At 31.7% G+C, this 15,356-nt stretch overlaps 1 protein-coding gene across 1 annotated transcript in view; it reads left to right on the forward strand.

Moving 5' to 3' along the window:
- Nucleotides 1-1,640: 1,640 nt before the first annotated feature.
- The window catches only part of LOC149886632 (uncharacterized), a 32,396-nt gene continuing 18,680 nt past the window's right edge, over nt 1,641-15,356 (forward strand). Inside the window, exons 1-2 of the mRNA XM_090091050.1 lie at nt 1,641-1,946; nt 12,442-12,702. Of these exons, the coding sequence (XP_089947176.1) occupies nt 12,453-12,702 (250 nt within the window). The 5' untranslated portion in view covers nt 1,641-1,946; nt 12,442-12,452. The remainder of the gene's footprint in view (nt 1,947-12,441; nt 12,703-15,356) is intronic.

Below are 15,356 nucleotides of genomic sequence, written 5' to 3' on the forward strand. Positions count from 1 at the left end.
AAAAATATATTAGTTATTTTCGGTTCCGGTTTCTGCTCCTGTTCCGGTTTGGATTTATTTTCGGTTCCGGTTCCGGTTAGGAATATTTTGAATCTATTACCGGTTTGGTTTTTGTTCCGGCAAAATCTCTGTTCCGGTCGATCACTAATGACATAACTCTAAGACATCAACGGAAATTTTAGACTAATGCTTTATTTAAAAAACTTCCCGTTACAATATGTAGTATGTAAAATGAAAATGTAACTTCATGTAGCAAATCTTTATTTCTTATAATTTTTAAGGAGGCAAGAAAGTTTTATTTTGTATTTCGCCTGCAGTAAATCCACTTGTTATAATATGACCTGTTATAATATGACCTGTTATGTTGTCTTATGGAGTGTTATTGTCATCTGGAGTTCTACAGTTTTAAAAATTATTTTGTACGCTCAATAAGTTTTTGAAACCACTGATCTCTATAATAACTGGATAGCGCAACTCCGAGCAAAACTTCTTATTTTTTAACGCCAAAGTCGCCATATTGGAAAGCCCCGAAAATTTTAATCCCGTAAGCTTTAAGTTCTGTTTTTCGGCTTATCGCTTTATCGCTTTATCGCACATATCAGATTTCATTGTTCTGGGGCTTTCCAATATGGCGATTTTGGCGTCAATTTTGATATTAGAGATGCGCTATCCAGTTATTATAGAGATCAGTGTTTGAAACACATCACAATCAAAAGTATATTAAAATACTCATTTGCATAAATGTTCATTTGTATTCATTTCAATTTAATTCTGATAATATCTTATCACTAACTTACTGGATAAAATGGTGATAATGAAGATGACAAAGAACAGGAAGATGATGAATCTTGTCATTATTGGAAGTCTCTCTTTATCAACAAACTAAAACCTGATGATTGAGTTAAAGATTTGACACTTTAAAATGCTTGTGCAAAATTGCTTAATTCGACGTTGAAAAAAAGGAATCTATTGCAACCATACGTGGGTATTTCAAACTACACAACAAGACACACACTTTACGTACACAACTTTAGAACAGACAAATCGAAGAGTAGCATTAAAATTAAACTACTTTTTTTACTTTAACGAGTCTTAAAACTTCCAAATCATGACTTATGAAGAATAAGTAAGAGCTTTAGTTAAAACGCTACTTAAGTATGTTGGCACTTATGAAAAGTAATCTGCGGAATCATCAAAAACAGTGTCACAGAAGCAACGGTAAAAAAGATAGTGCTGTTTTAAGCTGATTCTATTTACATACATTCATCATATGAGAGCTTTATCAAACGACACGGGTTGAAATTGAGACTTTTCTAGAGAGCGAAAAGCTTTAGTCACAAAAGAAGCACAAATATATTTGGTGTTTTTTTTCTAACCTTGTGTTTAAATGCAGAATTAATATATTCAGGTAAATAACTGGTTTTAAGAAATCCTCTTTTTATCTACTAAAAGAAATTTTAATTCCTATATCTCGAAATTCATTAGCAGTTTTAAAATTGACGTTTAATCCTCTCACTTGTTGTGTATTGACTATTTAAAAACATAGCGAAAAGTTTTTCAAAGAGAAACATTTAAATGGCGCCTTCAGGTCAATAATCGGCATTTTTTAAAAATTTGAACTTTAATCATGATACAGCATAAATTGGGTTCGATGTACTTTTTCAGTTTTTGTCTGCATTTAAACCGTAGTAAATAAGTTTATAAATTAATAGATTTACTAATAAAAGAAGTTTAAATTGAAATACTTAACTCTAGGCATTTTACCATTACTAAGCATAAAAACTGCGATTACCATTTCCACCAACCAGATTATGTTATTTTACATATCTCCAATAATTATGTTATTTCAGTGACTTTTAACAGACGTCAGCATGGTTTTTTGCTTAGCTGTATAAACTCATGAGAAATTTTTTAAACCGAGCGGAGCAAAAATAAGGAGCGAACCAGTAAGTTTTTTTTCGTTTAAATAACTTTAAAATCTTATCTCGAGTATAGTAGCTTAAACTAATATGTAACAATAATCTTTACTTTCTTCGTTTTTATCTTCTTTCATTTTATTCGTGTTTTTTTTTTTTTTTAATTTAAAAAAAGTAGTCAGTGCTTTTTTTCAAATGTGAATTGGAGTACTTTTCATTTGTCAAATAACAAAATGGATACCATATTTTTCCGTTTCAGACAAGGATTTTTCTGAATCTGCAAGGAGGGGGGGGGGGGTAGGGATACGAAACTATACAAGCGCTAGATATCGTAATATCGTTTCTACATTTCGACATTAATTGCAATCATTTTTAACGTTTTCCATCAATTCATCAACAAAAACATTTTCTTCTAATCAAAAAAGCTAGGGGAGGCCGGGGCTTGTTGGCTACTAGGGTAAGTTGACATACTCTATTTAACTTAGCAGTTTTCAACGGGAAATTTTAACAATTCTCATGGAACCTACTTATTTAACTAATTCATCTTCAAGTGAAGTGTCGGGGCAATTAGCGCACACATATAGAAGTTACAGCAATTTTTATGTTTTTTAGTAATTTGGTAATTTTTGTAACTATATTACTTTTACAATATTAAAAAGAAATAGTATTAACTACATGTAAACTCCAATAGAGCTGATGAAAGTGAAAATGTTTTATGGCTCACTCAAAATTCTTATACTTTGCATTTTTCAATATTTTGTGTTTAAAGGATCTGTGGGCCATTTTGTGAACAAATAGATTTTAGGGTCAAGTTGGTACAATAATTGTAGGGCTAGTTGGCAACATGTGCCAACTTCCCCTTATTCAGATTGTTCAAAATTCATTATATTTATATGATAGTAAAGATCAGCCGACATGCGAAATTACAAAAGAGAAACAGAGAGAGCTTTAACTTCTCAAAATTTAATAAAAAATGCTATTGATGCAATTTTGGTAGAAGGAAGGTCTATTCGGAAGACAGCCAAAACAATAACATTCCTACAGGATGCCTGTCCCAATACTGCAAACAACAACAACAAACCAAGCAAACGCTTGGTTGCACCAAATCTATACAGGTAAGAATAACCTTTTTTATGCATATATATATATATATATATATATATATATATATATATATATATATTACATACTGTGTGACTTTTTTAATACTTTAAGAATAGTTCACTGCTCACCTCAAAAGATGCAAAAAAACTATTTATTAGAAAACCGGAACCAACAAGTCAAACGTGTTTCCAGCTTTAATCCCACTGACGTTAGGAAGTTTTACAATTTAGAATCTGTTCTAATTCGTTTAAAGCTGGAGAGTGGAGATATGTAATTTCTGCTGAGAAACCTTTTTTGTTAGATGAATGAAGTTCAGTTTTTACAGTTTTCTTATCATTTTGTCAAGTATACCAGAAGCTCAAAAGAAAGACTTGTCTTATTAGTATTACTTTTGTTGACAATATCAGAGAACAACAAGTCAGAAGTTTATCGCTCAAAAGATTTAAAACCATATTGCCTAGTCTCATCTTCAGGCAATAATGATATACTTAATCCAGATAAGCCAGTTGAAATATAACTCCTGAATACTTGAGACCATTCAAAAAAACTTAAAAAACAGAAGTTTAAATAGGGAAAGAAAAAAGAATTACATTATTACTAGCAAGTTCGTTAAAGAAAGTTTTAAAAAAAGAAAAAAATCTGCAAAAATGTTAGATATCGAAGGGAAAATGAAACGAAAAAAGTTTTTTAAGATTAAGGTAAAAGGCTAATTAATAAAAGAGGCATATAAGTAACAGAAAAAAGTTAAAATTATGAAAATAACTTCGATGATGGGAAATGTTTTTGTTTGGTATGTGTTGGTTTTTCCTTTCCTAAAAGCCAACACAGTTTTAAAACGAACACTTATTTACAACCATTTTTGCAACTATCAAATTTATTAATTCCGTAAAATTATTAAAGCTCAAATAAATTTCGCACTGGAGTCTTATTCCTCCTTGATCCTTACGGATCATAGAGTTACCAATCAAGCTATTTTGAAGCCATGAGTCGTTCCCGAGTACTCCATCACAAAAGAAAGTTTTACAAAGGAAAGTACACGTTTGTTTCTAACACATCTCTAATTTGGTATTCATAGTTTTCCGTGTTCTCTTGAAAAGTTTCAGTACTCATTTCAATTTCAACTTTAGAGATAGTTCATAACGACTGAATAACATTTAGAGGTCTAATGTTTTTCACATGACGCGGAAAACCGTTCACTTCTACGGTCTGGTTCGTTGAGCTGGGCAACTGCTAATTTTTTTGAGTCTGATATCAGAAAGTCCAATGGTTTGAGTTTCTAATCCGATATCGATAGTCCGATATTTTTATGATTTGCCCGTCCGATTATCGATAATCCGATAGACCGATAGTTTTAAAAATTTAAAAACTTTTTTCTAATTTTTTTCATTTGTTTTGAAAAAAACACACCATTTGACCAGCGAGAACTGCTCAAATGAGATGTGGGTCCTGCTGTTGCCTCTGACTCTGTTTCATCTATTAACGGTTTTCTCAATGTCTTCTTCCAGGCGGCCCTGAGTGGCCACTATATCGTCATTTCTCATATAGTTGAAGTGGTCATCTTCAGCACCTGCTATCAATTCGATCCCGCCAATATCCTCAAAAGGTCTTAACTTCATCACTACCCCAGTGATGATACTTCTCTTGACGTTGGCCTTCATGAACATGTTCTTGTGCCCAACAACTCCTAGCTGAAGTAAGGGTGGAGCAATAACAAAAATTCAAAGGTAAGGATTTAAATACTGAATATTAGGACCTGTTACTTTGTGAGGTAGGTATGTAGGTACAGAGACGGTATAATTGCCAGGGTTATAATTAGGTTTTTTCTACAGGGGGGAAGGGTTTAGCTCTTTTTTTTCTAACCTACATTAGACTAGCCTAACCTACCTTAAATAAAATTAGCTTAACCTAATCTATCCTATCTTAGCGAAGGCAAACCTAACTCTATTTTCATTATCCATAAATTATCCATTATGAATAAACTAAGTAAATATTGAATAGATAATAAAAAGTAGCTTTTTTGTTAAGAATTCTGAGGCAATTACAGTTTTGTACATTAAATTTGTGACGAACTTTAATTAATTTCAGAAACGCTACTATAACTAATGAGTAGAAAGTCACCTTGCTAATATGTACTGTATATATATATATATATATATATATATATATATATATATATATATATATATATATATATATATATATATATGCCAACACAGTCAAGTTAATTCAAAAAAATTTGATAATTTTTCTAAGCTTATTAATTCAAAAACCTCCATAACTTTATTGCTGCAAAGTAAAAAAAACTTAAAAAGGCGCAAAGAGAACATGGAAAACCTCTTCGAAAATATAATATCAGTAAACTTGTAGAAAATCTCAAATGATTAAATAAAAATCGCCACAAATACGCTCTTAAATATCTTAGATGAAAAGAGCCACAGCTAAATAAATTCTTCAAGTTTCAGAAAAACTTTTTAACTTGAAGAGTAGAACTATTTAGGTTTTTTTTGTTTCCAATAAAAGTAATAAAATTGATAAAAACAAAAAAGTTAACAAAAGACAAACTAAAAGCTAAAAAAAAGCATGTTACCTTGGCAATAATTAAAACAATTAGTTGTCTCAGATTCGTTGCTATAACAACAAAAAGTTGTGTGGATACAATCTCTCCGTCTTCGTATTGAACCATTGCCACAAGTCACATAACATTTTGACCAATCATTCAATTCTGACCAAATAGCTAAAACATTGCTGTGCGTATGAGGTGAACATAATACGCTTTTACACGTTTTTTTTTTTTTTTTTTAAGAAACCAAACAAGGGTAGCTTCATTGTATAAGGTTTTTTGAGAATGTTCAAATAGTGCAGGGGTTCTCAACCTGGGGGTCATGACCCCCAAGGGGGTCATATAGCTTTTCTAGGGGGGTCATGAAAGTATTCCATTTTATCCATAAGGGGGTCATTTACTTCTAGCATTTAATACAATTTTTTAAATATGCATTATAGTTTATAATAATTACAAAAAATAAGTGATAAATTATTACAAAAAATAAAGTGATGAACTTAAGATTATTGTGAAAACCAGATCACTCAGTAATAAGAAGCGTACACATCACATGACTTTGTTTCTTTACTGATTGATCTGGTGTTGAATGTCATGAGTGATTATTATTTTGACCTGAAACTTGGATATTTAACTGACATTTTCTGAACTGAATCATCCTTACTTGCAACTGCAGAGCAGAGAAACCAATACCATTGATTTTAGAGACTAAATTAAAGCTTTCATCAGAAAATTGGCAAATTGGCACAGAAAGATAAAGTTAGAAAATGTTGCAATGTTTTCAAAATGTTCAGATATATTGGACAATCGTGATGTGATGCTATCTTCAGAAATTAAAGAAATGATTAATGAACATTTGAAGCAGTTGGCATCTTAAATCAATAACCATTTTCCAGAGCTGTCAAATGAAATAGCAACATTGGTCAAAAATCCATTGAATGCTCCCGTGACATGCATTCCAGATAAAAAATATGCTGCACAGACACAGTTAATGCAGTTGCAGGAAGATGCATCTGCAAGATTGATGATCGAAAAGGAGAACTTAGTTGCATTCTGGTCAAAAAATAGTGCCAGTTACCGAATGTTATCTGAAATGGTAATGCCAGTGCAATTGGCATTTGCATCAATTTACAGGTGTGAATTTGGTTTTTCCACAATGGTTAAATTAAAGATAAAACAAAGAAGTGTATTGAACATTGATTATGATATGAGGCTTGCAAAATCAAAGATAAAACCAAGAATAGAAAAACTGTGCTAAAAAGTAACAACAACCATCACACTAACCTAATGTATAAATAAAATAAATTATTATCTTTTTAAATTGAAAATCAATAGTTTTAATGTTTTTTTGGAAAATATATTCAATATTTGCTAAATTGGGGGGGGGGGGGGGTCACTGTTTTCTGTTAAATCTTAAAGGGAGTGCTGGACTAAACAAAGGTTCAGAACCCATGAAATAGTGTCTAGCATTACTGAAAATGATTAATGTTGTGTTACAAACATTATCAGCAGGATTGCAAATTGATCCAGGTGCTTTCCAACTGTATTGTGAAAGGGGTAAGAAAATAATATTACGAAAGTTTTTGACTGGCGTATAAATGCAACTAGTATACTGTTCTTTGCATGTATTTTATCAGATATTTAGTATATAAAAGAAGTCAACTTTCAGATTTTTTCATAAGAACATCTAGCTTACAAATATAAGAGTTCATAATTTGTATAGATAAAAGAAAGATGAGTACAAAATGCTACTCACTAACTATATTACGATGAGTTATAAAAATATTAGCATTAATTTTATGGGCAGAAGAAAAACAAAATGTAAGGAAATCATGATAGACTCAAAATCAGGCTGCACTAGTATACTGTTCTTTGTGTGTATTTTATCAGATATTTAGTATGTAAAAGGAGTCAACTTCCAGATTTATTCATAAGAATATTACGGTACAAATAGATATACCTCAAATGTCGTTATCACAATTTCTGAATTTGCACTTCTTTAAAAAAAAACAATTTATTACACATATCAAAATTAGGAAGACGGAAATATAAAATTTAGACGTTCCGACAGTCGAAGTACGGTAGTTAGTTTTTCAGTCCGATAGTCCGGTACTTTTAACTTAATCCGATAGTTATCAGAATATCGGATATCTAATACTAACAGTCCGATTGTCGAAGTCCATTATATATATTAGTTCGATAGTCCTAAAATTTTTTCTTAGACCGACAATAGCGGAATATCGACTTTTATCGGAAGTGCCCACCTCTGTTAGTTCGATACATCTTGAGTTATTGAAGCTGGCTGCCACTTAGTATGACACTTCGCATTTAGTTGTTTCAGACAAACTTTATTGCCAATTCAAAATCTTTTGTGCTTGTCATTTTTTACAGGAAGGTTCTCTTTTCACAATTGTTTAATACCAATCGGGTTGCTGCATATTTTTGTCCATCGGGCTTACACCGTTTTGGTCGGCAGAAAAATTCCACCAATATTCCACTTCTCCTATTGACATTTTTTATTTTTCTGATATTCTCTTAATCGTACGGTGGTTTCTTTCCGCAAATCCGTTTCCTTAACAATAATTAGCGGCTCGAAATCTAGTACGCATTCCCCAACTATTAAAGGAGCTCTGTATTTTTAAAGGTCGGCTCGTTGTCTGTCAATATTTCATACGGTGCTCCTCGTTCATAAAAGATAAGACGGTGGATTGAAATTATCGAAACATTTCCGTATGAGTTTGATAGTTGTCGCTACAATGCGTATTTTGAAGGTTAATTTTGCTCAGAATCTTTTCAGCACCATAATGTGTAACATCCTACCAAATCTGTTCCAGCTTTCTTTCACACCCAATTTCCCTTTTACCCACCGTATGAACGCTGGATCTATAGACTGACATGGTTAGAAATTTTTGATCACGTTTAGAACGTCGTTTTCATTTGCATTTGCAGTTGCTTTGCGAACAAAATTTAACGCTCGATTCACTCCAAAGTGTCCACTTCTTTGATGTATATCGGAATTGTGTTCGGCCTCCACTACTGCAACTCCAACTCAACAAATCTGACACTAAGTCACAGTCAGTTAGTTTAGCCGTCTGCTCAATTATTAATGCATCAGCTCAATTATTTTCAGAAGGAACGAGTTTTACTTTAGCAATAAGATTGTATTCTCCTATTAGTTATTTCAGCACGTTTAGTCTTCTTCGAATCATTATTTCACCAGTTTCTTTTGATCTTAGCCTTGATTCTCCAAGCAAAAACCCAGTGGAATAGTGTCACGGAATCGGTAAAAGTAGTCACTTCTTCAGTTTTCATGTCAGAGCCATATTCATTCCTCGTACCAAAGCGTCCAATTCTGCCATATTTGTATGAACATTAGACCTTTCTTTTCTCAGCCAAGTTGCATTTTCCACTGTGTTTCATCAATTTGAATAACAGCACCAATCGCTGAAGAACTTACATCAATCCACACTTTTCGCTCATTATTACGCACAGCCCAAATACCAAAATTTCTATTCACCATAAACTTTTTTTAACTTCATACATCACGATCTTCATTGTCCCAACCCTTTGGCAAACTAACAACGATTAAAGGACTTCAAATCATTCGTAATTATTCACAGACTGGTAAATGACCAACCAGCTGTCCATTAATTGAATACACCACTTATCTGGTTAACTTTTGCGAACTAGTATTAACTCGATTTCCTTTGGACAACATCAATTAGTTACCAACTTTGCGCACACAATACCCTAACGCATGAACCACATCATCAGCAGTTCACCTTTTTTTGTAGCCAAATCATATTTATAAAATGGCTCTTGACATAATTGAGACTCACCACACTTTTGTAGGCAAAAATGTCATCCACATAAGCGAAAGTTCGACTCTTCACAAATCATCTCGATAAATAATGACACTTACAACGGATTTCATAATCATTAGCCCAACATTTAATCCGAAACCAAGTTATGTCAAGCAATACCTTTTGGTTTGAAAAACCATGGTTTTGAAAGACTAAAGAGATTTATCTGTTTTTAGTTGGAGATAAGTCTTGAGCAAATCAATAATCGCTGGTTTGTTGCCCATTTTCTCCATTCTCTTAGTTTTTCAACACACACACATCTGCATATCTTATATATGCCTCAATAAAATCATTGACTAATCTCGAGTCAAGAACAAGTCGGATTTTTTTATTTTTGTTTTGCTGAATAATAGCCTCTAAGGGAATTTGACCTTTGTGCGGTCCCATCTCATTTTCGTCACACTCTAACAACCAATTTCAATTAATCTAATCCTGATTTTTCATAGTCTGTATTTCCATTTTTGTTGGCCTTACTTTTGACTACAATGGCACTCTCAGGCAAAGAACCTATTGGATACTTTTATTCATTTATAAGAGAAACACCATGAGCCACCAGCCTATGCACAGACTGAATTTTGAATGGCTTTTAAAAGCTAGGTATTAGAAATGAGACCAAACAGACTTTCAGATGTCTGCTTGAAAATTTTTATATCCGGTCATGCAGTTGTATATCCGGTCATGGGGTTGTAATGTTCATATAAATACTTTAATCATTCTAGTATCCAAATTTAAAATTCTTATAATCACATTTGGATAATTTTTTGGTTTCAGTAAATTCATGGCTGTTCCTTGGTAGAAATTTTCTTTCATATTTAATTGCAGAAATTTTGTATGCAGTATTGAAGACCCAATCCATGTTGCGTATCGACAATCATTCATTGTGGTATAAATAGTTGACAAACATGAATTTAGAACAAAAGTGTTTTCATGTAGTGTAAACTCAATATTCTTTAAAAAAAAAATTTCATTTTGTAAATGTTCAAACTTCCTGAATAAAAGTAATCTTTAATGCAAAACAAAGGTATAATGACGGGTTGTATTTGGACTGTTCAGAATACAACTTTTCCATATTATTTATTTCCTACTTCGAAAATCCAACAGGAAAAACACTACCCTATACACAGTTCGATCATCCAAACCTCCCTTCATAGTTGCTACATTCTGAAACTTAGATTGCTCGCTTTGACCATTACCTCCCATGTTATAAATAATATACATGTTATCACGTTCCTCCTCTACTGAGTTTTTGATAAAATTATCATCAACTTTTTTAAAGATATTCAAACACTCATAAGAAAATGTGCCATGGGGGGAACACATGTATTAAAAGTTAACGAAGAGCGAAAGTACTATTTAGATTTATTAAAGGCATGGGAAGGTAAAACTTAGTCAAATGAAAGCTTAAAACAAAGAATCCTAAGATAAAATTTTAATATACCGAGTTTTATTGAGCTACGGAGTTTCCATTTAGAAAAGCTACACAAAATTAAACCTGTTTTTGAATTAAACTCCAAGTAGGAAGAATAATTTTAAAGCAAGTGGTCACAGAGGTCGTCTAAATAGTTTGGCAGAGCAATTAAGTCAATTCACAGTAACTATATTTTATCAAAAAAAAATCGAACCGACATCTCTGACCACGTGCTCAAACAATCAATTTTTAGGAAAGCAATAAAGCAACAAAAAAGTACCATCCCAAAAACCTTTTTTTTCTACTTCTAGTTTTACATTCATTCAAATATATGATTATTTTAAATTCGCATAAAAATAATATAGAAATATAACATTTATCATTTTTTACTTTAAAAGAATCTGAACAAAAATATACGTTTTTTTAAACCTTAAAAAAATCCTTTAAATATCAAAAGTTTAAAAAACTAAAAATTTTTTTTTTTTAATGGTAAGTTAAAAAAAAAAAGTTTTAGTTTTTTAAACAAAATATAGCGCCAACAGCATAACTATCAGTCACATCTACACGGTTCAACACAACTTTTACTTTGGGTAACATAATACTAATCGGATCCATCACAGCTCTAAACCTTGACGATAAAAATTCTAGCAAAATAATCCAAAAACACTTCAGCTTTCTCTCCGTTAGTTAATTCACGTTTTGTGAACAGTTCATTTGCAGTGTAGGTATCTACAGAAAATGCTGCTAATAACACACGCTCGACTTCTACTAAATCTCTTTTTTCTTTCGCGATCAAAGCATCGTATACTCTTTCGCGGTCAACAGGCTGCTTTTATGAGAAGAATTGAAAAAAGTTGTTCAAATTAAGATTCTGAGTTTCACCAATCACTTTCGTTTTTCGTATCCAAACCGTGGCATTGGAAGTGCTATCATACGTTTCAAACATATCAAACAATCTCATACTTGATTCCATGGCCCGGTTAGCTTGTAGTTTTCTCGCAACAAATCGATGAGATCACAACAATATTCTCTTCAAACAAAAGCCCTCTTTACAAAATTTCTCCTTTATTACCGGAAAAATTTCTCCTTTATTACTATTTTAAATAATGTATAACATTTGAATGTAGTTTCCAATTTCATATTCTTTTGAACTGCAGTTTGATATTTTTAAAAAAAACTTATCCTGAAATGCACAGAACTCAAAAACTAAACTGTAGCCAAATAGCCCAGGTCCCATCTATCGTGATTTTTTTTTTTTTAATTGGGATAAACTAGTGAAATCTGAATGATGTGCATTTTCTGAAAGCTAAAGTTCTATTTAATTTTTTTGTTTCTCAAATCTCCTTTCAAAACCAAGAGCCTCAGTTTAGATATGTTTTTGTTTATACTCCATTTTCGTTCTAGAGATAATTTATTGATTTGTTCCGCCTGTCTTATTTAAATTGTAAGCATTTTTTTACAAGAGTTTCTTTAACATATGTGTTTTAACGATGGTGCAATATTTTTAAACGGCCTTAAAAACATTAGTGTAAATATAAATATGAAAAATCAATTAGCTAAAACTTAAATGCTAAGCATCTTGCATTTTTTCAGACACGTTCATCATGGATCCCAGAATAAAAACCATATTGGTTGATAAGATAGCTTCTGAGTGGAAAAGATTGGCACATGACGCTGTTTTTTCCAAGGCTTCCATTGATAAAATTGACCTCGATAAACACTGTGATCAGTGTAAAATGGACGAGCTACTTAGATTGCTTGTTTTAAAAAATCATTCTGACTTTATGTTCGTGGTCGAAAAGTCTCTTGCGCTGATGGGCAGAGCAGATATTTTAAATGAGATCCAAATGATTCGTAAGTGTTGCTTCGTTTTTTTATGCACTTTTTAAAAAGCATTTATCTTTTATGAAAAAGAATTTCCTAAGTGGTAAAATATGACACCGTCATCATAATGCAATATTTCTAAGAAATACTGGTATCTAAGACATCACATTAAAATACAAGTTCTGCAACATTTTTATGTGAAAAGCTTTGTCACCCGGATTGGAAGTAAATTATTTTCGCTATTTTTGTAAATGAATTTGCTACATTTTAATATAATTTATGTTCAGAGATATTAACGGTTAAGTATAATGCTATTGACTTTTCTATATATAGGTTTTTTGTACCAATGCTCCCTTACATGGGGAGCATTGGTACTCAATGTGTTTTCATTTTTACAGTAAGAAATTTCATCAAAAAAAAGTGCTATTTGAATGAAAAATATAGTAGATTTTAAAACTAACAAAATATTTTATAACATCAAGAAACACAGATAATTTATCTAAATAACTAGTATTTAAACAATTGTATTTAAATTGCATAGGTGCATAGTGCTTATTGTATGAAAGTATTAGCAAAACATTTTAGAATAAGAACCTTATTGTAAAAAATGTATTTTACCACACGGTACTAAATATATATGTAATCTACAGAACAGATATTAAAAATTCTTTACCAATTTTTAGCGATTTAAATGTACTATTCCTCACTCTTTACGAGTGACTGCTTCAAGCAGCGTGTACAGTTCCGCAAGCCTGTTAGAAAATCCAATTTTTACGCCTTTCAAAAAATGATCTAGCGCTAGAGAAAAGCTTAATTTCCAAGGTCTCTTTGTAATTATACTGGTTAATTTTCCTAATATAAATATTTTGAAATTCTATCTCCTGAAGAGAAATGTATCCCATATACCTTTCGAGTCACCAATGTCTTGTACTCTTGGAACACAAAATATTTCCTAATATTTCTTTGAAGCTAAATCTTTTAACGATAAATCTCTCTTTACGATTTTATTCATCACTAAAAATAACCAGTGAGGTTTTTCCTTACATCAATTATATCTTTTGATCCTATTTGTCACCCTTAAAAGCGCATTTCTGGCAGCAACATAACAGTCAATACCTTTTTTATTAAGACACCTTCGAACTGTGCTATGACTAACACTAGCGTAACCAGCCTTATTACTAAACTCTGCTGACAGTTCTCAATTTGAATTGTTCAAAGCGAGTATTAAATTTTCAGGATTCTCTAATGATTAATTTAAGAGTTATTAAGTTTAAATTAATTGACCTTAAAATTTTCACACATTTTTTTTGTTAAATTTTTTTCACCTTTTTCTCATTTTTTTTTTAAATTTATTTTTATTTAGGATATATGATTTTTTATTTTTTTAAAAAGCATGGAAATAATTTAGGTAATTGCAAAAAAATCTAAGTCACCTTATATTTTTGAAAGCCACTGTATATCTGTAAAAAAAACCATAGCTTCACAACTTTCGATTTAAAGTTAAATTTAAATTGTTTTTTCATTTACCTAATTTGAGAATTTTTAAGAAGTCAAAAGCCAACGGAGAAATCACATATTATTACACCACCTCATGAGAATGCGATTCGATGGCTGACAAATATAAGGAGACATGCAGTGTTACAATGAAAAAAGATTCGTTCTATTGTTACAGTGGGAGCTGTTTAAAACGTAAGAGATATGGTTGAAAAAACTAAGATTTTGTATATTCAAAATGACCGCTTTCTGTAATGGAAATGTGCTCAAGCAGTCATTATCATGCTATTCAAAAAGTGGGCTTTCCATCATTCAGATCAAGTGCAGTTTAAGGGCTAAGTAAAGATGATTTCGACAAAAGAATGGAATTTTGTGAGACTATGTTGTCAAAGTTTGAAGAAACGTCCAACTTGCTAAATCAGATGATTTGGTTAGACAAGTGTGAATTAATAATGAACGGTTCTATAAACCGTCTCTATTGCTACTGTTGGGCCCACTCTGATATATAAAAACAAATACTTCTGCAGAATTCAAAGAACAGAGTTGTGCGGAAATATATTATAGTCTATCATGTGGTCTAATTTGTCAATACATTTTTGAAGTTTTGTTCACAGATGGTTCATATCTACAAATGCCCTAAAGAGTTTTTATATCTTTAGTTGAACTACATGGTGTAAACTTTTTTATTTCTTACAAGTGAGAAGCTGGCTTGATTGAACGTTCACATAACGATGCAAAGGCAGACAAAGCCCAATCAATTGGCCTTCTTGTTCTCCCGACCTTTCTCCTCCGGATTACTTTCTTCGGAGCTACTTGAAGAATATTGTATGTAAGAAAAGATCCTCTATAATTGGTAAAGCTCATGAACGGATTAAACAAGCGTGTGCAGAAATAGACATAGAAATGTGCATAAGATCCTACAAAAACGTAGAGGTTCGTTTGAAACGCTGCTAAGAGCTCTAAGATACACAACTTGAATGGACGCATATATCATTTTTTGTTTTGATAATTATACCAATAAATGAAGTTATAAAAAAACATGCTTTCTTATTCCTTGCTTGAATCTGCTTTGATTATACGCGAACTCACTGTTTAGAGGTTCTACATTAAATGAGCACTGTTTTTAGAAACTTGACATTTAAAGCTATCTGCTTATGAAATAAGATCTCTATTTACCTTCTAAAGTTACC

Source organism: Hydra viridissima, unplaced genomic scaffold, assembly GCF_058129835.1.
Source record: "Hydra viridissima isolate aposymbiotic clone 2 unplaced genomic scaffold, HvirCarnegie_v1 scaffold_6, whole genome shotgun sequence".
NCBI lineage: Eukaryota > Metazoa > Cnidaria > Hydrozoa > Anthoathecata > Hydridae > Hydra > Hydra viridissima.